This window comes from Suncus etruscus, chromosome 14, assembly GCF_024139225.1.
Source record: "Suncus etruscus isolate mSunEtr1 chromosome 14, mSunEtr1.pri.cur, whole genome shotgun sequence".
NCBI classification, from domain to species: Eukaryota; Metazoa; Chordata; class Mammalia; order Eulipotyphla; family Soricidae; genus Suncus; species Suncus etruscus.
Genome location: NC_064861.1, coordinates 36,175,754 through 36,201,010, shown reverse-complemented (window position 1 = coordinate 36,201,010; position 25,257 = coordinate 36,175,754). Strand labels below are relative to the sequence as shown.

General features: G+C 37.3%; 1 protein-coding gene across 1 annotated transcript in view; it reads left to right on the top strand.

The window, feature by feature from the left end:
• The window catches only part of SLC27A6 (solute carrier family 27 member 6), a 64,302-nt gene that overhangs the window by 19,112 nt on the left and 19,933 nt on the right, over positions 1–25,257 (top strand). Inside the window, exons 3-5 of the mRNA XM_049786738.1 lie at positions 1,710–1,868; positions 3,605–3,729; positions 15,514–15,708. Of these exons, the coding sequence (XP_049642695.1) occupies positions 1,710–1,868; positions 3,605–3,729; positions 15,514–15,708 (479 nt within the window). The remainder of the gene's footprint in view (positions 1–1,709; positions 1,869–3,604; positions 3,730–15,513; positions 15,709–25,257) is intronic.

Genomic DNA, 25,257 nt, shown 5'->3' with positions numbered 1-25,257 from the left:
ATATTGTAATTACATAAGCTACACTGTAAATATTGTAATTACATAAGCTACATTTTCTTCTGTGCATCTTTTGGTTTCAGGTCTGATATCAAGGTCTTTAACCATTTTGATTTGACCTTTGTACACGGTGTTAAAGAGAGGTCTGAGTTTGCTTTTTGCCTGTAGCTGATGAGTTTTCCCAGCACCACTTTTTTTTTTGTAAGGCTTTCCTTTCTCCGCTTTGTGTTTCTTGACCCTCTATCAAAGATTAATTGATCTTTGACTGACTTGTGGGTTAGCCTCAGAATTTTCAAGTATATTCCATTGATTTTAGAATCTGTCTATATTCCAATACTATCATGCTATTTTATGACTACTGCTTCATAGTATGGTTTAAAGTTGGGGAAGGTATCTACAATCTTCTGTTTCCCATGGATTGCTTTAGCAATATTGTGGATGTTTATTGACCCAAATAAATTTCCAGTGTTTGAACCTGACTTCAATGTAGGATTGTGCAGATTCCAGGATCTTTAATACAAAAACCTGATGCCAACAATAGAGACTGCATGAAAAATAAAACTGTATTGGCACTACAGACAATGACTTGGATTGAACAAACTAGTTTGCCTGGAGCCTAGAGTTGGTCTTATGCCAGGAAACTTCAAGGGTAGGGTCTCCTTGTATTTAGACCAAGGCTTTGCCTTCCCATATCCCCCATATTTTGGTGAGCCTATGCAAACAATATTTGCCACTCCAACACCATTTTTACTGTGCTCCTTTGACTCTAACCCCCCCCAAAATAAAACCTCTTAAACTTTTGATGTTAACTTAAACCAATATGCATGTGCATGAAAATATAAAAAAAATACTATGCCTTCAATGTTTAAGGAGTCACATAAATTTTATGGCTTTAGATTGCTTTGTGTACTGCTAAGAAATGTTATAATGTACTACAATCTGGGGACTTTCTGGACAAAGTAATTGTACATGGGTTCTGCCTTATTTTTCTTAATGTTCTTTGACTGTAAGTTCAATATTTAGGCATCATCAAAGGAATTTCTTCTGAGAACTCTATTTATGGGAGATTGTCCTTCCACTGTAACTTTACCTTGTCCTCTTTGCATCATTGTTCTCATAATTAAAAGTTAAAAATTAAAAAAAAAAGAATTTTACTAAAAGAAATTTGAAAACTAGATGTAGGAATGTGTTTTAATGTCAGGCTCTAGTATTTGATGAGCAGGCAAATAAGGATTTACTTTAGATTGGAAAAAAGATGATCAGGATGGAATTTCTAGAATTTACAAATGATTTTAAGTCATGTGAATCAACAGGTGTGCTGAGCCCCTGATGTTAGTTATCTGCCCTTTAATGAATGACCAGTGGAATTCTTCCCATATGTTGGGGAGAGTAAAAGGCCAGTCAGAGCTCTGGCCTCCAGTCCTCATTCTGATCCTACCTCTGGCTTCTCTATCTACACTTGTCTACAAGACATCTCATGGCACTGCTTTGCACCACAGCTTTTTTGGGGGGAAAGGCAGATAAGACAACTGATGATACTCAGGAATTACTCCTGGTTCTGCACTCAGAAATGGGATGCCAGGGATCAAACCCAGGCTGGCCCTGTGCAAGGCAAGCACCCTTTCCACTCACTGTATTATTGATCTGGCACCTTGCACCATTATCTTCTGATGAAGCCTTGCTTTCTATTGTATTTTTTTCTTTTCTTCTAGGTCTACCAAAAGCAGCTATAGTTCCTCAGCTGCAGATGTTAAAAGGCTCTTTCTGCTTGTGGGCTCATGATTGCTCTTCTGATGACATCATTTATATAACCCTGCCTTTGTATCACGGTTCGGGTTCTATTCTGGGAATTGCTGGATGCATTCAATTAGGTAAGATTTGGATTTTGTAAGCTGTGCTTTGGGGTTTGGATTTTTGGTGTGTGTGTGTGTGTGTGTGTGTGTGTGTGTGTGTGTGTGTGTGTGTGTGTGTGTGTGTGTGTGCAAAAGGGACACCACAGTCAAGAGGGCTGTGGGCTGGTTTCTGGTTCTGCTTTAGGGATTACTCCTGTGGTGCTCAAAGAATCATATGAGATGCCTGCAATCAAACTAGGGCTGGCTAAATGCAGAGCAAGAGTCTTACTATCTCTCTGGTTATGGTTGAAACTATAGCTGTAGATAGAATTCAGGTTAATTGGTATGTATGCTTGATTAAAATATTTTCTTAAAGAACACAGTTTAATGACCTGCACAGTGTATTTCTGAAGAGCATTATATAAAGAGCAGTGCTCTGGGAGTTTGTCCCTCCCTAAGGTGGGATTTGACTAGTTATTGTCTGGGCTTTCCGCTATATAATATTTTAAGTGCTTCCCTGACTCCTCTTCCTGAGTCAGTATAGAATAACTAGTAGTGGCTTAAATAAACCCAGGCCAGTTGTGTGCAAGGCAAGTTCTCTTTTGCTATACCATCTCTCTGTCAGTAAAAATTTTTGTTTGGTGTTCTTTCAATATATCTTGCTCTAACACTCAAGATTTTGGGGCTAGTCGAGAGAGATGAAATCATGAAATTTTCCTATACATGGATGTACATGGAATCTATTATGCTGAGTGAAATAAGCCAAAGGAGAGAAAAGAGAGAGAGAGGGAGAGAGAGAGAGAGAGAGAGAGAGAGAGAGAGAGAGAGAGAGACGCACAATAGTTTCACTCATCTATGGGTTTTAAGAAAAATAAAATACATTTTTAAAATAATTCCCAGAGACAAAAGAGAGGAGGGCTGGAAGGTCCAGTTCAGGACATGAAGCTCACCACAAAGAGTAATGAATGCAGTTAGAAAAATAACTACATTGAGAACTATAGTAACAATGTGAATGAATGAGGGAAGTAGAAAATCTGTCTAGAGTACAGGCGAGAGTGCGGTGGGGAGGAGGGAGATTTGGGACACTGGTGATGGGAATGTGGCACTGGTGAAGGGGGGTGTTCTTTACATGACTGAAACCCAACTACAATCATATTTGTAATCAAGGTGCTTAGATAAAGATATTAATTTAAAAAGATATTGAAGCTACTATAAAGTTTATAAAAATAAATAATATGTGTATATTCAAGATCAAATTAAATAAGCATTTATGCATTTTTGAGGAAGGATGGCCCTTTTCTGTTGTGTACTAATACTTCTTTCATCCCATGTTGCAGAGACCATATTTGCAATGAAAATAAAAAATTTCATATGAATACTTTTTTTGTTGTTTTGGGCCACACCCAGCTGCTCTCAGGAGTTACTCTGGTTCTGTGCTCAGAAATCTCTACTGACAGGCTTGGCAGACCATATGGGATGCCGGGAACTAAATCTGGGTCCCTCTGGGTCAGCCACGTACAAGGCAGATGCACTACCACTGTGTTATCTCTCCGGCCCCATATGAATACTTTTTAAAGATTTTGAAAGATTTTTTGGACTGTAAGTTTGATGTTTCCAAATGAACTTGAGATAAATGGGCAATAAAATTTTTTTTTAAAAAACTCAGAAATTAAACAAAAGTAGTCCAAAGCAATATCATTGTGTTTTATGTTAATTCTGTCCTTGGAAGTTTCTTTTTTTTCTTCCTGAGTACCTCTTTGACATTTTTTTCACAGGTGCTACTTGTGTGTTAAAGAAGAAGTTTTCGGCAAGCCAATTTTGGAATGATTGCAGAAAGTATAATGTGACTGTGTTTCAATATATTGGAGAACTCTGTCGCTACCTTTGCAAACAACCTAAGGTAAATAAGAGTAATTGTTATTAGAGAGAAAAAGTAGTTTCAGATAGAAGGAATGCTTGTGGGGTTTTTTTCCTTCAAGCTTGTGTTCTTTCTTGGACACATCTTTCTCTCCTTGGCTTTTTCGATTCTGGAGAAGTCCATGTTCTCTCTTAACCATGTGACTCTCTGTCTCTCTGTCTCTCTCTCTCTGTCTCTCTGTCTCTCTCTCTCTCTCTCTCTCTCATTTCTCTATTATAAAAAATCCTTTGACTTAACTATGAAATATTTTTCAAAAGTAATATTTGTGTGTATCTCACTTTCTGTGGAACTTAAAAGTATGTATGATTTTCACATATTTCTCTCCAATCTCTTCCATCTGTAATTAGACAGGAAGAAGAGTTGCAGCAGCTGACATCAGTTGCTTTGTTTGCTTTACTGCACCTCAGAAGTTATTTTCTTTTTACTGGCCTCATTTATATTCTGAAGTTGCTTATTTTCTCATTCTTATTTTCTAAAAATTCTTGGGGCTCTGAGGAAATTTCTTATCCTAAATTAAATCAACTCTTTACAGAAAGGAAGCATCACGATGCAGAGTAGGAGCGAACTCCTGACCTGCATTTGACCTTGGAAGTACCTTGGAAATGCCATTTTTAGATAAAGGGTCCTCATATATCAGTCTTGTTGGAACCCCACTCTCTGAAGCTATAGGGTAGTGAGTTGGAAATCTGCTCTGTGCTCTCTCACTGATGTATGAACACTGAATTCCTCTTGTAGTTATCCTCAGCACAGCTGATACCACTCTGTTGGTCCTGAAATATAACTTTTCTACAGATAGAAGATTGCTCAGGAAATATCACACAGGAAAGAACATAAAACTTAATTATTTTGTTTGTAAAATGTTTTTATTCATTTATAATTTGGAATTTCCAAAGAGCCTTCCTTAGGTTCCTCCTTGTGGCAGAATTCTTTTTATTGTTATTGGGATTTGTCCACAGCCATAAATCCCCTTGCTTCACCATAATAAAGTCCTTTTTTATTTCTATTTTTTAAAAATACTATTTTATTATAGTTAATATAGCATGGTTACAATCATGTTTGTCCAGCACTTTAATACTTTTCATGCCTCTACGGCATTGCTTTGTGCTCTGAATTTTATAATCTAAGGTCAAGGGTTTCAATGCTCTAAAGTGTTTTTCTTGGGGGAGATTGCTACTATCAAGGTTGGAGTCTTACCTTAAAAGCCCCAAAGAAACAGTAATAATGCCAGAAATTTACTGTTTCCTTTTCTGTTATTCCTTTGTATTGTATTCCTTGACAATGCAATGATCTAAGTTAGGATACTAAAAGAAATTATTGCCATCTGGTAACATAGAAGCCATTTTCAATAAAAGGCATACTGGGTTCTACAATCTACTTTTTCATGACCTTGCCAAAACAGGTTTCCAACCATTCCTAATATTCAGACTTGCTCTGGAAAGCTTATTTTGTCATTTCCAAAGTTTTGCTGTTGTAAAGCTACAATTAGTGTCTTTATATATTTTAGTTTGTATGGGTTTCACTAAAGTGAAGTTCGTGGAATAATGTTGAATACCTTTTTTATTTTTATGACATGTTCCTATATTGCTGTTCAAAGTGATTGTCATGATTTAAAATCTCATCAAGGTTTGTGGGAATATGCTTATTTGAGTCATCTGATATAGGGCTAATATCCAAGATATACAAGGCACTGGTAGAATTTAGCAAGAAAAATATATAACTCCATCCAAATATGGGTCAAGGTGAACAGACATTTCCTCAAAGAAGAAATACAGATGGTCAAAAGACACATGAAAAAGAATGCTCCAAAGTATTAATCATCAAGGAGATACAAATCAAAACAGCAATGAGGCATCATCTCATGCCACATAAACAATTAAAACCAATTGTATTACGAACAACTTTGTCACCACTGTGTTTAATTAAAGTAAGTGAGATATGAAGAGGTGAAAAATTGCACAGCTAAATTCTTCTAGTTAAGCTGGGGCTTAGCTGGGCAGCTGTGTGATTCACATGGGGACAAGATGGTAAGTTAAATTCTAAGTACAGCTTCCCCACCACAGTTTCTTTAGCCACTTTTCCATTCCTGAGTTTGCAGGTTCTTTCCAGATGTTGGCTATTGTAAATGAATGTAGAAGTACACAAATCTTTATGAATCAATGTTTTTGTGTTTTAGGTGTAGGTGACAATAAAAATCTCTAAAAACTTAATTTTCCTGACTGTCTTAGTAATACTTTGCTTGGATGAAGGATGAGTTTTTTAAATGGAAAAATATTTAAATTTTGTAGACTACAAGTAAACATTTTTGTTTCCTAACCTGTATTTCTCTTTTGAAATGTCTCTTCTGGGGGCTGGAGCAATAGCACAGCAGCAGGGCATTTGCATTGCACGTAGCTAATCTAGGACAGACCTGAGTTTGATCCCCAGTGTCCCATAGGATCCCTGAGCCAGGAGCGATTTCTGAGTGCATAGACAGGAGTAACCCATGAGTGCTGCCAGATGTGGCCCAAAAGCAAAACAATAAAAGTCTCTTCTGTATATTTTAATCATTTATCTCATATGCTTTTATTTATCTGAACTTTTAATGAAGATACTAATGATTTGTTATGTTTACTCCAAGGTTTGTATAATCCTTTGCAGTTTTTTAGAAAATATATTTCAACTTCTTTGAATAAAAAGGAAGTACCATAGCATCCGGATAGTTGAGATAACTAAAAAATTGAGGATAGTATTCCTGATTTTAGTTAGTAAAGATTTTAATTTCTAATCAAATTTCTTTGAAGATAAGTTTGTGTTTGTGAAAGCATCTTTAAACATTTACCTGAATGTAAACTGAAGAGAAGCAAATAGAACTTCCTCCCGTAGTAAACAATAATCATTTAATGCAGAGATGCATCATACTGCCTAATTCCCTTCAGTAATTTCACAGAAAATAGTACAAGCTGTTATTGAAATTGCAGATTATAAAAACACTTTACTCTTTCAAGGAAACAAGAACAGTTTGCCTTTCTTCTCTCTGTTTTTCATACACTTTCCCTTGAAGGCCTGGACAGCAACAAAGCAGCAATCAGGAGAACAGAGTGAGCAGGTAGAGTAGTCTGTTCCTCAAAAAGTTGTGTGTCTCAAAGGCCATGGCTGAAAGTCCTATAGACGTTTACTTAAAATAAATCGTTACATGAAAGAAAACAAAACCAAAATTTCACTAAGTCAGTCCAGACCTCTTTTCAATATTTGAGTAAGAATTGATTCCAGAAGATCTCTGCAGGAAGAAATCTGAGTGTTTATGGAGATTTGCATGAAACACGTCAGGGTGCCTTTGGAAGCATTCACTCCCCATCCTCACCCTAATACACCCAATTCCATCCTGTTTTCCTTTTCAAAACTTCAGTTACAAATGTTCCGTTGGTTTGAAGTAAGCCTCCATAAATTGCTGGAGCAGAAGCCGAGCTATATAGTCAGGTAATGTTAGGCACTTGCTTTATACATGGAACCGGTTTAATCCCTGGCACTGCATATGGGTCCCTGAGCTCTGCCAAAAGTGATCCCTGAGCACAGAACTAGGAATAAGCCTTAAGCACAGCCAGGTGTGACCTAAAGTAAAAATTTTTGAATAATAAAAATAACTTAAATATAAAATGGAAGGTAGCTGTTAATATCACCAGCAAGAGATATATTACTCTCACCTGAAACAAGAAAAATAGCTCAATCCTATCTCCCTCCAGGCAGGCTTCCAGTTTTCCTGCATTACTGAGTCACCATCATACCCACTGCTAATGGATCTGCAGATTCTGTTTTTCATATTTTTGAATTAATGCCGCATTAATTGGTGAGGAATTTGGTGGCATCCACGAGCCTGTAGAAGCCTCCTGCTATAGATTCATTTTATATCAAACACTCCACCAAGGGGAATTGGCAATTGGCCATTGAGCTAGGGATAGGATCAAATGCCACTCACTCAGTCACTTATTCATTCTAGTAATGTAAATTTGAACATATAGAGACACAAAATATAGACACAGAACCCTCTTTTTCATGGAATTTACATGTCAGTAAATAGAGAAAGTGTTAATAGAGGAAACAAAGCAATAGAACAATTGGAAAGAATGAAAGAATTCTGAGAAAACAAATTAGAATGAGGTGATGGGGAGGATGGAAATGAATCAGAGTGAACCCCTATTGGCAGTAAGCGATCAGTGAAATGAGGAAGCTGCTTTTTGTACTGAAAGAATCAAGGTCCCATGGGCAGGAAAAAATGGTGCTGACCTCATCTTTAGACTTGTTAGTTGGTTTTCGGTGTGTGTGTGTGTGTGTGTGTGTGTGTGTGTGTGTGTGTGTGTGTGTTTTCCCGGAACTGTAGCATGCAGGGCAAATGTCGTGCTGCTGTCCTATCACTCTGGCCCTCTTAATTGTTTTTTTTGTTTTGTTTTGTTTTTTTACCAAATATTCATTGAGGGAGTGTAAAGATATTTACAGACTGAATGAATGTTTTATATTCCCTTTGCTTGTCTAGGTGTTTTAAAACCTTGGTTCTTTCACAATATTTTCACTTTAACTCCTACCTAATTCTCAATGTTTTTCCACTGTGAAGTTTCTTTCCACTTCACATCTTGTAAAAGGTGTCACTATCAAGACATTAAGCTTTAGAAACTATTCTTTTCACACATAACCTACAAAGGACATTTTCAAACTAATGTAGACTTGTGAAGGTGTTTTCATTTGTTTCACTACCAGTTTCCTTCTCTGCAGCTTTCAAAACAAAGTTCTTTTCAAGGACCTATTTGTCTTTAATATATTTGGGAATTTTAAATTATTTTTCTTCAAATATTTGTATCATGTGGTTGAGAAAATAACCTACCCTTTAAAATTTGTTTTCCTTAAATTTAGTAAACTGTACTTTAATAAAAGCACTTAGAAAAGATAGCAAAGTACCAGAAACTTCTTTTCTGTTTAAAAGCTACAAATATATAAATATGAAGGAAGGCAAGAAAAAATAGTTAGCAACCTAAAATCTAGTGAAATCAGTGTTACTTCTAATATTTAATTATTCATTTTTGGTAGCAGCATATACAAAACATAAATAGCATACAAAACATAAAAATAATCATCTTTTTTTATATTGACTTATTTGCTTGTTTGAGACTGTGCTCAGTGATACAGTTTCAGTTTCAAGCTGTCTGTTAATGCCACAGCCCCCTGTACTCTGATAAATTTCTTATGATTTTTCCTTTACTTTTACCAACTTTGCTGTAAGAATATTGTATATGATGCACATAAAGTTCAAAGGGTGTGATTAATGGTTTACCTCATTGGCAAATCTTCTGACACACAGCAAGCTATTTGTAGTTAATTTGGGGGAAGTCAATACTTTTTTAACTTGTTTGTTTGCTGGGGGGCACACACCTGATGGTGCTGTGAGCTAACTCCTGGTTCTGTGATTATGGATCACTCCAGGTGGTGCTTAAAAGACCTTATGTGCTGCCACATAAGAACACAGGCTGGCTGCAATAAGAGTGTCTTACTCCTTTGTACTATCTCTCAGACCCCTATGGAGTCAAGAGCTTCTATAACAGAGATTTTCAGCTCTACTGCGCCCAACCTTGTGCTATGCAGAGGCACCTGTATTTCTCAGTCTTTTCTCCAAATATGATCCCTGCCATTCCTCTTTCCCCATCACTACAGTCACCGCCAGCATTTTTCCTGCTCTAGTACATGAAGGCTACTTATCTCAGTGCCTGCATTTGTTATTTTGTATAGCCCCCAAAATTCACTTTTGGCAGTTTCCAAAATTGTTCTTCTATTGAAGGCTGAGTGTCTGTGAAGAAAAGCAACTGTTAAAAATGTATATACCATATTTTCCAGCGTATAAGACTTTTTAACCCATGAAAAACTTTTTAAAAGTCAGGGGTCATCTTATACGCTAGTATAGCATCCTGAAACTTATTCCAGCTTCAAGGATGAGTGATCCACCCCGTCTTACCACCGCATCCCATCCAGCTGCCAGGTGTCATCACTTAGTCCTCTGCTTGTCCTGATTCATCTTTCAGGGCACACTGAAGAGCTGAGTTACCAAGCGCTGCATCTCATCCAGCTGCTGAGTATGTGGCTTTCCAGTGCTCAGTACTCTGTTCAGCTTTTTTGGGACACAGAGGAGGCACTCTGTCTCCCTCTAGCTGTCCTATTAATTACTGCACACCAGCCAGCTGTTCTTGGAGGAACCTCCTCTCCCTGCTCTCAATGTAGATCACAATGAAAAAAATCACAGTCACTCACTACAAATGACAAGTGTAAAATGATTGTTGGCACTCCAAAGTCTAGCTTTATTAAACACGTACTGTTAACCTTTGAGGGTTCTACTCTTTTACTCTTACATTTTTGAATTTCCATTTGGTGTGCATTAAAAGAGAGGTAATTTTATACAGCGAATATAGCCCAAACCCTATATTTTAATAGGAAAAGTAGGGGATCATCTTATATGCCCAGTTGTCTTATACTGCAGAAAATATTGTAATTCTTTGCTTTGCTTAAGGTATGTTGATTTGAAATAGAAAAGTGTAATTTTCTGTATTTTTTAAGGAGAAACGGTCCTATCTTGAATAGAATCTGAGTGGAAGAAATCATTAATCCCCCAGATTAATCCCCCAGACAGGGCACATTTAGTTGCCCCATAAAGATATAGTGCATTAAATGGTGGATTATTTCTGGGCTGAAGGTGAATTGCTGTTTCTTTTGTTTCTTTTCTTGTCAAAGGACATTTGTTTTCTGAGTAACCTTGATACAAAATTACCTGCATTTAAACAGAATCCCAGAGGTTCACTTTTCATTGCTATATAAAGAGGTTATTCAGACCCAGATGTTAGGAATTTTCTGAATAGGATTAAGTATTTGTTCTGGAAGAAAGAGACTTTGTTTCTGAGGACATTGATATAAGCCTGTATTGAAGCAGAGAAGGAATAAATCTGTGACCTAAGAGGAGGTAATTGCAGTTCAACCACTAACTCTGCCACCGGTGTTGCGAAACAGCCCCCAAAGAAGGTTCTGGAGAAAGAGCCTTGGTTCAAATTGCAATCACTCCTTTACTGGTCTTATAATGTTACTTTGATGTCTGTTGCTTGCAAGCATTTTCCATTGAAATGCAAGACCCTGTGCTCTATATTAAAAGTTTTGACCAATTCATCAAATACTCTTTCACATTTTTAATGAGATATTAAGTGAATGAAGTGTACACGCATTTAAGCCACAACTCCTTAATTAGAAACTCTATTTGGATTGTTTATTATTAAAGTCATGAGATAAGACTTGACAAAGTAGAACCTGGATTTGGGGGCTAGGGTAGTGGCATGGTTGGTGCACACACCAGAGTGGTGTTCTGAGACTATTCCTGGCTACACTCAGGAGTGACTTCAGGGGATCAAATGTGGTGTCAGGGATCAAACCAAGTTCAGCTTTGTGCAAGAGAATTGACTTAGTCCCTGTACTGACCTGGCCTGAGTATGGTACCTTATATGATGGGAATGTTGCACTGGTGAAGTGGGGTGTATTTTTTATGTCTGAAACCTAACTACAATCATATTTGTAATCATGGTGCTTAAATAAAAGTATTATTAAACTCTTAAAAAATAATACCTGCTGCTTTCCTTTGTTCTTCATTTTTCCTTTTCCCATTCCCTCTCTCCTTTCTTCAACTCTATCTCTCCTCCTTCTCTCTCTCTCTTTCCTTATCACTCTCTCTTCATTCCACAGATTGGATATGACCCTTTCTTATATCCCTGCCACTGTCCTAGGCAATGGGAGACAGTAGAAGACCCAACAGGTGACAGTCCCTGCCCACATAATTGTAACCTTTCTGTGACTTCAGATTCTCTTGTCAAATAATCTGTAGCCTTGAACCTGACCTTGATTTAATGTTCCAATTTTATAATATTGTCATGATTAAATGCAGATGTGGAGTTCAAATATAGTCATTGACAAATTACTTCTTCTGATTTGGCTGCAGACATGACTGCCGTGGTCTTCCTGTGTAATCTAGGTTTCTGTATTGCCAGCTTTCTGCACTCCTCACTATTTTAGTATCAGCATATTAGTATTTACTATCTGTGTATCACTTCTAGTGTCACACTGAGCAGCTTCTTCTCATTTGTGTAGCTCTGTGTGGTACCTCAGATCATGGTGTATTTTTTTCTGTGCATATGCTCTCTGTAGTATCTGATATCTTTTGTTAGTCTGCTTCTCTGTCTTTCCTACTTTCTATCTCTCATGCATAACTTATGATGCATCTCTTTGTCACATCATCTTAGTCACTAGCATTCTCTCTCTCTTCTGTTCTATGTGTCTCTTTTCTATAGCTATGTATTTGGTTACATACTTGCACCCTTTGCCAATCAGGAAGATTTTTCTTTGTGTCATTCTAATTATCCTCCTCTTTAATACTTCTTTTATTCTTTTGTTTGTTTGTTTTTGGCCACACCCAGTGATGCTCAGGGGTTACTCCTAGCTATGCACTCAGAAATCACTCCTGACTCAGAGAACCATATGGGATGTCAGGGATCAAACCCAGGTATGTCCTGGGTTAACAACCTGTAAGGTGAATGCCCTACCACTGTGTGATGGCTCTGGCCCCCTTCCTGATTTTTAAAAAGAACTAAAATAGTCATAATTTTATCCTTTAAAAATTTCTACTTTCTGATTTTCTGTGGTATGCATGACTTTCAATATCAGAAATATACACTCTCTGTTTCCCTGACAACAGTAAATAATGAGTTGGTTGAGCTTTCTTTATAAGCCACAATGCAGTCTTATGAATTTTCTTTCAAGTGAGAGTGAAATAGAATATATCTATTTTGAGTGTAAAATAAATAAATTTGATATTTCTATATAAGAGTCTTATCTTGATTATGATCTTATGCTTCTCTATGTTAATTGAATCTTTATATTTGATAAATATTTGTTCTTACTTAGTAAAGTGTAGGCCCCACAGGTTAAAGCCTACAAAATTTGGTATAAACCACTTTGTTACTGGTTTCCAGAGCATGCCAACACATTTTATTTTTGGTTTTTGGTTTTTGAGTCACACCTGGCAGCGCGCAGGGGTTACTCCTGCCTCTATACTCAGAAATCGCTCCTAGCAGGCTTGGGGGACCATATGGGATGCTGGGATTTGAACCACCATCCTTTTGCATGCAAGGCAAACACCATACCTCCATGCTATCTCTCCGGCCCCATGCGAACACATTTTAAATAAACAATGTTATTTGTTAAAATTAATTTCTGGCCTATAAAGCATCAAGTTATTTCATATAAATGATTGTTCTCTGCTTAAGGAGAATAACTTAAAATTTTGCATCATTACTGTTTGTTTTTAATAATATCTTTATTTAAAAACCATGATTAAAAACATGATTGTAGTTGAGTTTTAGTCATAAAAAGAACATTCCCCTTCACTAGTGCAGCATTCCACTATCAGTGTCCCCCATCACCCTCCTCCCCCACCCCTGTCTCAAATACAGGCAGCACTACTGTTTTATGCAGAAAATAGTGGTGGAAATACAACAGCTATTCCCTTCCCAAATAAGCAATATATGACATGCTTATAGAAGATGGGAAATAGGACAAAACTGCCTAGATTTCTAATGAAATATACTGGAATATACTGTGTATCCCCAATCTTGATCATCTCATTGTATATTTTATGTAATTTCTATTTTTACCAAATTAGTACTTTTGTAGTTGAAAATGACAGCCAAAACTTCCCTGTGAGATGAACAGTTTACCATATTGCCATATTTGTTTTCTAGAGTGACTACTAATTTTTAGAAATTTTTGTTATAAACTTTTCTTTTTCAGAATAATGTATGAGATATAGCTGTTTCCTTATTTTTTCCCTATTTTAATCTACTACCTGGTTAGCTTGTAGTTTATCATCTGTTTTGCTTTCTACTCACATACCACACACACACACACAAACACACACACACACACAGACTTCTTCCAGTATTGACAATGTATAATAGTTTTAAACCTATGGGCCCGGAGAGATAGCACAGCGGTGTTTGCCTTGCAAGCAGCCGATCCTGGACCAAAGGTGGTTGGTTCAAATCCCGGTGTCCCATATGGTCCCCGGTGCCTGACAGGAGCTATTTCTGAGCAGACAGCCAGGAGTAACCCCTGAGCACTGCCGGGTATGACCCAAAACCCAAAACCAAAAAAAAAAAAAAAAAAAAAAAAAAAAAACCTATATTCATAGGGGCTGGAGATATAGTACATGGATAAAGCATTTGATTTGCATGTGGCCAACTGAAATTTGATCCTACCACCATATATATTCCCCTTAACATCCCCAGGAGTGATCCCTGAGTAAAGAGGAGCCAGAAGTGTTCCAAACATTCTGGCATATTGCTAATCAGTTGTTTAAAGTATCATAGATGATAACATATTATTGCCAATTTCTTAATTTAGTAATTGCATTATTTTTGTTTAGCTTTTTATGAGCCTGTCACTAATTCATCTTAAATTGTGCATCTTATATTTAACAACTGTTCAAGATTTTTTTTTAATTTCTGTTTGTTTTTTGGAGGACCATATGTGGCTAAGATTTACACCAATCTTGGGCTTTGAGGGCCATATAGGGTGCCAGGAATCAAACCCAAGTCAACTGCAAATATGGAAGTTACCTTACCCACTGTATTATCTCTCCAGTCATATTCAAATACTTTAAATCAGTTTTCTGAGTTTTTTCCCTTGAAAATTTCAACTCGGATGCTTTCAAGAACCAGTCATTTTCCTTCCAAATGTGAGCCATATTCTTTCTGATGTAACTAAATGATTTGTTCTTGAGATCAAAGCAGAAATGTTCTGTGAGCTCACTAAATAGTCTTCAGAATTTCACTGAAAACTATTGTTCTCAGGAAATTTCTCAATCCAAAATATCTTCTGCCATGTTTGACTTTTGCTGAGAGTGAGCTTCCAGGAATTGACTACTGAGTTGTAAGAACTGGCTCCAAGATATACCAGTTAGGTTTGTAAGAGTATTACTGCTTAAGCAAATTCCACCAAATTTAAGTCTTAAACTAAGAGTCTTAAATCTACTTAAACAAGTTCCCAACCAAGTTCCTGGCATTCCATATGGTCCCCAAGCCTACCATGAGCGATTTCTGAACGTAAAGCCAGGAGTAACCCCTGAGCACTACTTGGGTGTGACCCAAGTAATTAAATATTTTAAAAAATGCTAGACTTGAAAATTCAAGCTCATATAGTTTATCTTTTTATTTCAGTTATTTCTCCCTCACGTGAAATATGCATTCTTTCTTATTTGATCTCTATCAAAAAAAATTTTTTTTCTGCCACACCCGTTTGATGCTCAGGGGTTACTCCTGGCTAAGTGCTCAGAAATTGCCCCTGGCTTGGTGGCACCAAATGGGACACCAGGGGATCAAACCATGGTCCTTACTTGGCTAGCGCTTGTAAGGCAGACACCTTACCTGTAGCGACACCTCACCAGTCCCTGATCTCTAGCAAATTTAGCCCTTGAAATATGGAATTTTTGAAGCACTTTTCCCAAACATGGGAAGAGAAAAGCTATTTTGTTTTGTTGCTGTGTTAATTTCCCTGGCTGTTTGACATAGTTTTGTAACTTGCTTTTGTTTTTTGTTTTTGTTCTTTATCTTATTATACATGAGCAACTTCTATAGATTTACACTTTATCAAATGGTAATGAAGGAAAGAATTTATACCTATTATGAAATAAATTGCAAATACAATCTTTTCTTCCAACAGAGTGAAGGTGAAAAGGATCATAAGGTGCGCCTGGCAATTGGAAATGGTATACAAAGGAATGTATGGGAAGAATTTTTAGATAGATTTGGAAATATAAAGATATGTGAGCTTTATGGGTCAACTGAAGGAAACATTTGTTTTATGAATCACACTGGGAAAATTGGATCCATTGGAAGAACAAATTTCTTTTATAATGTAAGTAAAGTAATATCCTTACCAAAGAAAATCTTAAAGACTGCTTATTGCTTTTATAGATTTTGTGCTAAAAAATTATGATGAATATATTCCTTTTTTTGAAAGTGAAAAAAACTTGTTTTGCATTTTGGGCCACACCCAGTGATGCTCAGGGGTTACTCCTGGCTATGCACTCAGAAGTCGCCTCTGATTTGGGGGACCATATCAGATGCCGGATTGAACCCAGGTCCATCCTGGGTCAGCTGCATGCAAGGCAAACATCCTATCGCTGCACTATCACTTGGCCCCAAAAGTGAAAACTTTTTAAAATAGTGTCATGGTCTTGATGAACTATAGTGCCATAAATAAAAATCGAAGGTGTCTCCCAGTTTTCCTCTGTTAAAGTGAATGATTACACCTAATTCTTGGAAATAGCTTTCAATTCAATGACATAATATGTAAACAAACAGCAATGAACTAAGGTAGATGATAGATAGATAGATAGATAGATAGATAGATAGATAGATAGATAGATAGATAGATAGATAGATAGATAGATAGATAGATAAGTAGATAGGTATATAGGCTCTATATTTTGACTCTTTTTTTCTTTTGATTACTTTTTATTATAGCTTAGGTAACAGGGTTACAATAGTGTTAAAGTGAATTGTAATGTTGTGCAAAGTTACTGTTCTCTACTACCTCCAAAGTACCTATGACCCACCACCACTGTCCTGTGTCATTGTTAATCCATTTCTCTTGAGTATTCTTGACGCACTATTTATGCTTACCTTTTATTTTTATATCACTCAAAATATGTATAGGCTTATAATAACTAATATACCTAATATAATATTCGCTATAATGTAGCTAATATAGGCTTATAATATCTCTTAAATATCTTATATTAAGATGCCATAAATAATCTTAAACTCTACAGAATTACTTTTGTAAGTGCAAAAAATACAGTAAACAACTGCGTTGAACAGCAGTCATTGAAGACTGTGGCAGAGTCTTCAGCTAGCTTGAAAGAAATAATGGTCAGCAAAGGATTTATAATCAAAAAGATTTGTAAAGAATAAAATTGTTGGTGAAGGTAGCATAATTTTGTATATCAAAGCCACTTTGATGTACAGAGTAAATGCAGCTATAATCAAGTTTCTAAAACTACAATTAAAACATTTTTTGTTGCAACTTACCTTTAACTTTTTTATTTTTTTATTTTATTTTATATGTATTTTAAATTTTTTATTTAAAAAAATTTATTACATACATGATTGTGTTTGGGTTTCAGTCATGTAAAGAACCCAACCCATCACCAGTGCAACATTCCCATCACCAATGTCCCAAATCTCCCTCTTCCCCACCCAACCACACCCTGTACTCTAGACAGGCTTTGTATTTCCCTCGTACATTCTCATTATTAGAATAGTTCGAAACTTAGTTATTTCTCTAACTAAACTCATCCCTGTTTGTGGTGAGCTTCATGAGGTGAGCTGTAACTTCCAGTTCTTTTCTCTTTTGTGTCTGAAAGATATTATTGCAAGAATGTCTTTCATTTTCCTTAACACCCATAGATGAGTGAGACCATTCTGTGTCTTTCTCTCTCTCTCTCTGACTTATTTCACTCAGCATGATAGATTCCATGTACATCCATGTATAGGAAAATTTCATGACTTCATCTCTCCTGATGGCTGCATAATATTCCATTCTGTATATGTACCACAGTTTCTTTAGCCATTCATCTGTTGAAGGGTATCTTGGCTGTTTCCAGAGTCTTGTTATGGAAAATAGTGCTGCAATGAATATAGGTGTAAGGAAGGGATTTTTGTATTGTATTTTTGTGTTCCTAGGGTATATTCCCAGGAGTGGTATAGCTGGGTCGTATGGGAGCTCGATTTCCAGTTTTTGGAGGAATCTCCATATTGCTTTCCATAACGGTTGAACTAGACGGCATTCCCACCAGCAGTGGATAAGAGTTCCTTTCTCTCTACATTCCCGCCAACACTGCTTGTTCTTATTCTTTGTGATGTGTGCTAATCTCTGGGGTGTGAGGTGGTACCTCATAGTTGTTTTGATTTGCATCTCCCTGATGATTAGTGATGTGGAGCATTTTTTCATGTGTCTTTGGGCCATTTGTATTTCTTCTTTGTCAAAGTGTCTGTCCATTTCTTCTCCCCATTTTTTGATGGGATTAGATGTTTTTTTTTCTTGTAAATTTATATCAGTGCCTAGTATATTTTGGAGATTACCCCTTGTCTGATGGGTATTGGGTGAATAGTTTCTCCCACTCAGTGGGGGGCTCTTGTATCCTGGGCATTATTTCTTTTGAGGTGCAGAAGCTTCTCAGTTTAATATATTCCCATCTGTTAATCTCTGCTTTCACTTGCTTGGAGAGTGCAGTTTCCTCTTTGAAGATGCCTTTAGTCTCAATGTCCTGGAGTGGTTTACCTACGTGTTGTTCTATAAATCTTATGGTTTCGGGTCTTATATCGAGGTATTTCATCCATTTGGATTTAACCTTCGTACATGATGTTAGCTGGGGGTCTAAGTTCTATATTTTGCAAGTGGCTAGCCAGTTGTGCCAACACCACTTGTTGAAGAGGCTTTCTTTGCTCCACTTAGGATTTTTTGCTCCTTTATCAAAAATTAAGTGATTGTATGTCTGGGGAACATTCTCTGAGTATTCAAGCCTTTTCCACTGATCTGAGGGCCTGTCCTTATTCCAATACCATGCTGTTTTGATAACTATTACTTTGTAGTACAGTTTAAAGTTGGGGAAAGTAATTCTTCCCATATACTTTTTCCCAATAATTGCTTTAGCTATTCTAGGGTGTTTATTGTTCCAAATGAATTTCAAAAGTGCCTGATCCACTTCTTTGAAGAATGTCATGGGTATCTTTAGAGGGATGGCATTAAATCTGTATAATGCCTTGGGGAATATTGCCATTTTAATGATGTTAATCCTGCCAATCCATGAGCAGGGTATGTGCTTCCATTTCCATGTGTCCTCTCTTATTTCTTGGAGCAGAGTTTTATAGTTTTCTTTGTATAGGTCCTTCACATTTTAGTCAAGTTGTTTCCAAGATATTTGAGTTTGTGTGTCACTATTGTGAATGGGGTTGTTTTCTTAATGTCCATTTCTTCCTTATGGCTATTAGTGTATAGAAAGGCCATTGATTTTTGTGTGTTAATTTTGTAGACTGCCACCTTGCTATATGAGTCTATTGTTTCCTGAAATTTTTTCATAGAGACTTTAGGGTTTTCTATGTAGAGTATCATGTCATCTGCAAACAGCGAGAGCTTGACTTCTTCCTTCCCTATCTGGATTCCCTTGATATCTTTTTCTTGCCTAATCGCTATAGTGAGTACTTCCAGCGCTATGTTGAATAGGAGTGGTGAGAGAGGACAGCCTTGTCTTGTGCCAGAATTTAGAGGAAAGGCTTTCAGTTTTTCTCCATTGAGGACAGTATTTGCCTCTGGCTTGTGGTAGATGGCCTTAACTATATTGAGAAAGGTTTCTTCCATTCCCATCTTGCTGAGAGTTTTGATCAAGAATGGGTGTTGGACCATATCAAATGCTTTCTCTGCGTCTATTGATATGATCATGTGATTTTTATTTTCTTGTTGTTGATGTTGTGTATTTTGTTGATAGAAATACAGATGTTAAACCATTCTTGCATTCCTGGGTTGAAACCTACTTGATCATCATGTATGATCTTCTTAATGAGGCATTGAATCCTATTTGTCAGGATTTTGTTGAGGATCTTTGCATCTGTATTCATCAGTGATATTGGTCTGTAATTTTCTCTTTTTGTAGCATCTCTGTCTGTTTTAGGTATCAAGGTGATGTTGGCTTCATAAAAGCTATTTGGAAGTGTTCCTGTATTTTTGATTTAATTGAAGAGTCTTGCCAGGATTGGTAGAAGTTCCTCTTGAAAGATTTGAAAGAATTCATTAGTAAATCCATCTGGGCCTGGACTTTTGTTTTTGGGCAGACATTTAATTACTGTCTTAATTTTCTCAATAGTGATGGGTCTGTTTAGATATGCTACATCCTCTTCAATAAACCATGGAAGATTGTCAGAGTCCAAAAATTCATCCATTTCTTCCAGGTTTTCATATTAGTGGCATAGAGTTTCTCAAAGTAGTTTCTGATTACCCTTTGGATCTCTACCATATTAGTAGTGATCTTTCTTTTTCATTCCTAATACGAGTTATCAGTTTCTCTCTTTCTTTGTTAATTTTGCCAGTGGTATCAATCTTGTTTATTTTTTCAAAGAACCAACTTCTGCTTTCATTGATCTTTTGGATTGTTTTTCGGGTTTCCACTTCATTGATTTCTGCTCTCAGCTTTGTTATTTCCTTCTGTCTCCCAATTTTTGGGTCCTTTTGTTGAGTACTTTCTAATTCTATGAGCTGCGTCATTAAGCTATTCAGGTTTGCCCTTTCTTTCCTGATGTGTGGTTGCAAAGCTATAAATTTTCCTCTCAGTACCGCTTTTGCTGTGTCCCAAAGGTTCTGATAGTTTGTGTCTCCATTGTCATTTGTTTCTAGGAACGTTTTGATTTCCTCTTTGATTTTATCTCGGACCCACTGGTTATTCAGTATTAGGCTGTTTAACTTCCAGGTATTAAAGTTTTTCTTCTGTGTCCCTTTTTGGTTCACATACAATTGCAGGGCCTTGTGGTCAGTGAAGATAGCCTGCAAAATTTCTATCCTCTTCATATTATGGAGGTAAGTTTTATGTGCCAGCATGTAGTCTATCCTGGAGAATGTCCCATGTACATTAGAGAAGAATGTGTATCCAGGCTTCTGGGGGTGGAGTGTCCTGTTTATATCTACTAGGCCTCTTTCTTCCATTTCTCTTTTCAGGTCTAGTATATTCTTGTTGGGTTTCAGTCTGGTTGATCTGTCAAGGCTGTGTTGAGGTCTCCCACAATTATTGTGTTATTATTGATATTATTTTTCAAATTTGTCAACAATGGTATTAAATATTTTGCTGGCCCCTCATTCGGTGCATATATGTTTTGGAGAGTGACTTCTTCCTGCTGTACATATCCCTTGATTAATACAAAATGTCCATCTTTGTCCCTTACAATTTTCCTGAGTATAAAGTTTGCATCATCTGATATTAGTATGGCCACTCCAGCTTTTTTATGGGTGTTGTTTGCTTGAATAATTTTCTTCCAGCCTTTTATTTTGAGTCTATGTTTGTTCTGACTATTCAGGTGTGTTTCTTGTAGACAGCAGAAGGTTGGTTTGAGTTTTTTGATCCATTTAGCCACTCTGTGTCTCTTAACTGGTGCATTTAGTCCATTGACATTGAGAGAAAGAATTGTCCTGGGAGTTAGTGTCATCTCTGTATCAAAGTTTGGTGTGTCTGTTGGTCAGTCTTGTCTTAGAGTAGGCCATTCAGTTTTTCTTTTAAGAATGGTTTTGAGTCTTAAAGTTTCTGAGCTGTTGTTTGTCTGTGAAACCATGTATTGTTCCTTCAAACCTGAAAGTGAGTTTTGCTGGGTGCAGTATTCTAGGCAAATCATTTATTTCATTGAGTTTTGTCACTATGTCCCACCACTGCCTTCTGGCCTTGAGTGTTTCTAGTGACAGGTCTGCAGTAAATCTCAAGGATGTTCCCTTGAATGTAATTTCTCTTTTTGATCTTGCTGCTTTCATAATTCTGTCTCTATCTGTGGAATTCGTCATTGTGACTAGGATGTATCTTGGGGTTTTTTTTCTGGGGTCTCTTTTAGTTGGTACTCTTCGGGCATGCAGGATTTGATCGCATGTATTCATTAGCTCTGGTAGTTTCTCTTTAATGATGTTCTTGACGTTGATTCTTCCTGGAGATTTTCTTCCTGGGTCTCTGGGACTCCAATGATTCTTAAGTTGTTTCTGTTGAGCTTATCATAGACTTCTATTTTCATCTGTTCCCATTCTTTGAGTAATTTTTCCATTGTTTGATTGTTTGCTTTAAGGCTTTTTTTCCAATTTCTTCTGCTGTATGGAATTGTTATTCATCTCATCTTCCAATGTACTAATTCTATTCTCAGCTCCTGTTGACCCATGGGAAAGCTCAACCATGTTTGTCTTCAATTCATCTACTGAATTTTTCAGACCTGTTATTTGACCTGAAAATTTAGTTTGGAGTTTTCTGATTTCTATCTTCATATTCTCTTGATTCTTATTAGTGTTCTCTTCTATACTTTCTTTGAGTTCTTTGAACATCTTCCATATTGTGATTCTAAACTCCTTATCTGAGGGACTGACTAGTTAGTTGGTCATATTCAAGTCATCAGAGTTGCCATCATCATTCTCTATGACTGGCGCTGGCCTGCATTGTTTCCCCATTGTCAGACTTGTATTGTGGGTTTTTTTATGTGTTGTGGTTGTATTCATTGGCTAAATGATGTGCACGTTCGGGAAGTGAAGCGTAGGGGCTGTGCTCCTCTGGCTCCACCCTTTCTGGGCTTGTAAACTCACCTCCAGGGAAGGCTCCAGGGAAGGCGAGCCGTCAACATATGGGCCACACACAGGATGAAATCAGGCCAAAGATGGAGCACAGCACAGAAGACAGGCAGATAGGGGTGCTGGCATCTGAGTTCCATCAGAGTTCAGTGGCTTCCCCTTTCTGGGCGTGTAAGCTCACCTCCAGGGAAGGCTCCAGGGAAGGCGAGCCATCTGCAGATGAGCCACACACAGGATAAAATCAGGCCGAAAATGGTGCACAGCACAGAAGACAGGCAGATAGGGTTGCTGGCATCTGAGTTCCAGCAGAATTCAGCAACTTCCCCTTTCTGGGCTTGTAAAGTCAGCCATTTTTTATTCACTCACTTGCTTGCTGGGTAGCTTCAGAATGCAGTTTTTTGGGGGTTCGCTTCCCAGGGCTCTGAGGAGAGCTTCAAGGATTCAGAAAAGACAGAGAAGCATAGGACAGGGTTCTCTTTAGGTCCTCAGTTTCCTCAGAAGAACACAGCAGGGCAGAGACTCCACAGGTGAAGCAGTCAGCACTTTACCTGGCAGTCCCCACAGTCAGCCACTCACTCACTCACTCACTCGCTCGCTGGGTAGCTTCAGAATGCAGTTTTTTGGGGGTTTGCTTCCCAGGGCTCTGAGGAGAGCTTGAAGGATTCAGGAAAGACAGAGGAGCACAGGACAGGGTTCTCTTTAGGTCCTCAGTTTCCTCAGAAGAAGCATAGCAGCCTTTTTTTTTTATTGTGAACAAAATGAATTACGAGTCTTTCATAGTAATATTTAAGGTGCATAGTGACATTGGATCAGGGTCATTGCCACCACCAATGTTATTTCTCTCCACCCCATTCCCAGCATGTATCCTATATCTCCTTCCCTTGCCCCCAGGACTGCTTGTGTAACTGGTCCCCTTTGTGTATACTTGTTGTAGATTGGGTATTGATTCCGATGTCATTGACTTTGGGTTTAGTGTTTAAGTCTGATCATGTATTATTTCTGCTCCATGTTTATAGGACTGTATGGTCCTGGTACCATCTTTTATCCCCCCTCAATTTAGGAGACAAAGCAAGATGATTCAAGTTATATGGTTCTAAAACAGTTAATTTTTAAAGGAATAAAAATGAAAAACAAGTTTTCAAAATTCATATTGTGCCAAATATAGAAAACAAATCCAGAATCACAGTAGAATTTTTAAATTTTAATAAAAATCTTCAGTGATTAAGAATATTTAAATAATGCAGTAAAATACCTGCACTAAAGGACATAGGTAGGACACTATACTTGAAAACTGCAGAGTAGCCTTTCTTTTTCATGATTTATGAAACATTCATAATTCATTAACAATTGTATCACTTAGAAACGTTCAGCAAATTTCAGTGAATCAAATATATATTAACTATGTTCTCTGACAACAGTTTAATTAAGAGATAATTTTGAAGAAAGGATGTGACTCAATTGGGAGAGGCCACATCTTCAGTCCCTGTGTACACCATCACCATCCCTATAGCAAAGATGGGTGTGGTCCTTGTTGCCACTGAAAAAAACATAATTTTAGCCCCTCAAAAAATAATCATCTTCTTTTTTACTAGAGAGTTAAATATCTCCAAATATATATGAATTAACAAAAATAGTAGTCAAAATATGGAAATAATTTGAGCTGAATGATAAAATTTCAAAAACTGTGTACAGGGCCAGAGTGATAGTACAAGTAGAGCACTTGATTTGCATTTGTCTAACTCAATTCCTGGCATCCCAGATGGTCCCCAATCCCCACCAGGAGTGATTCAGAGTGATTCAGAGCCAGGAGTCAGTTCTGAGCATTGCTGGTTGTGGCCTCAGCGCAACCCCCCAAACACATAAATGTAGCTAAGCACAGATAAAAAATTATGAGCTAATTATCCATTTCTATGGCCCCAAAGTATAGCAAGAAGAAAGAAAGAAACTGAGTCTAAGAGGAGAAACACAAATATAAAAGGAAGGGGGCCAAGGCCAAGTACTTTCAGGTACATTGGTAACATTAAAAAAGACAGAACTGTTTGGGTTTCAGTCATGTAAAGAACACCACCCATCACCAGTGCAACATTCCCATCACCAATGTCCCAAGTCTCCCTCCTCCCCACCCGACCCCCGCCTGTACTCTAAACAGGCTCTCCATTTCCCTCATACATTCTCATTATTAGGACAGTTCAAAATGTAGTTATTTCTCTAACTAAACTCATCACTCTTTGTGGTGAGCTTCCTGAGGTGAGCTGGAACCTCCAGCTCTTTTCTCTTTTGTGTCTGAAAATTATTATTGCAAGAATGTCTTTCATTTTTCTTAAAACCCATATGAGTGAGACCATTCTGTGTCTTTCTCTCTCTCTCTGACTTATTTCACTCAGCATAATAGATTCCGTGTACATCCATGTATAGGAAAACTTCATGACTTCATCTCTCCTGACAACTGCATAATATTTCATTGTGTATATGTACCACAGTTTCTTTAGCCATTCGTCTGTTGAAGGGCATCTTGGTTGTTTCCAGAGTCTTGCTATGGTAAATAGTGCTGCAGTGAATATAGGTGTAAGGAAGGGGTTTTTGTATTGTATTTTTGTGTTCCTAGGGTATATTCCTAGGAGTGGTATAGCTGGATCGTATGGGAGCTCGATTTCCAGTTTTTGGAGGAATCTCCATATCGCTTTCCATAAAGGTTGAACTAGACGGCATTCCCACTAGCAGTGGATAAGAGTTCCTTTCTCTCCACATCCCTGCCAACACTGTTTATTCTCATTCTTTGTGATGTGTGCCATTCTCTGTGGTGTGAGGTGGTATCTTATCGTTGTTCTTTACATGACTGAAACCCAAACACAATCATGTATGTAATCAAGGTGTTTAAATTAAAAAAAAATAAAAATAAAAAAATAAGGCTTAAGGACAGAGAGCTAGAAGAGCAGGTAATGCACTTGCCATGCACAATTTCTAATTATGGCTTTCTTTATTTTCAAGTCTATGATCCATAAGAAATTAAAGTTCATATAATAATATACATCATATATGCAAATCTGAGCTATTATTATTATTGTTTTCATTTAGTGGACCAGGAGTGTTTTTAAGTCTGTG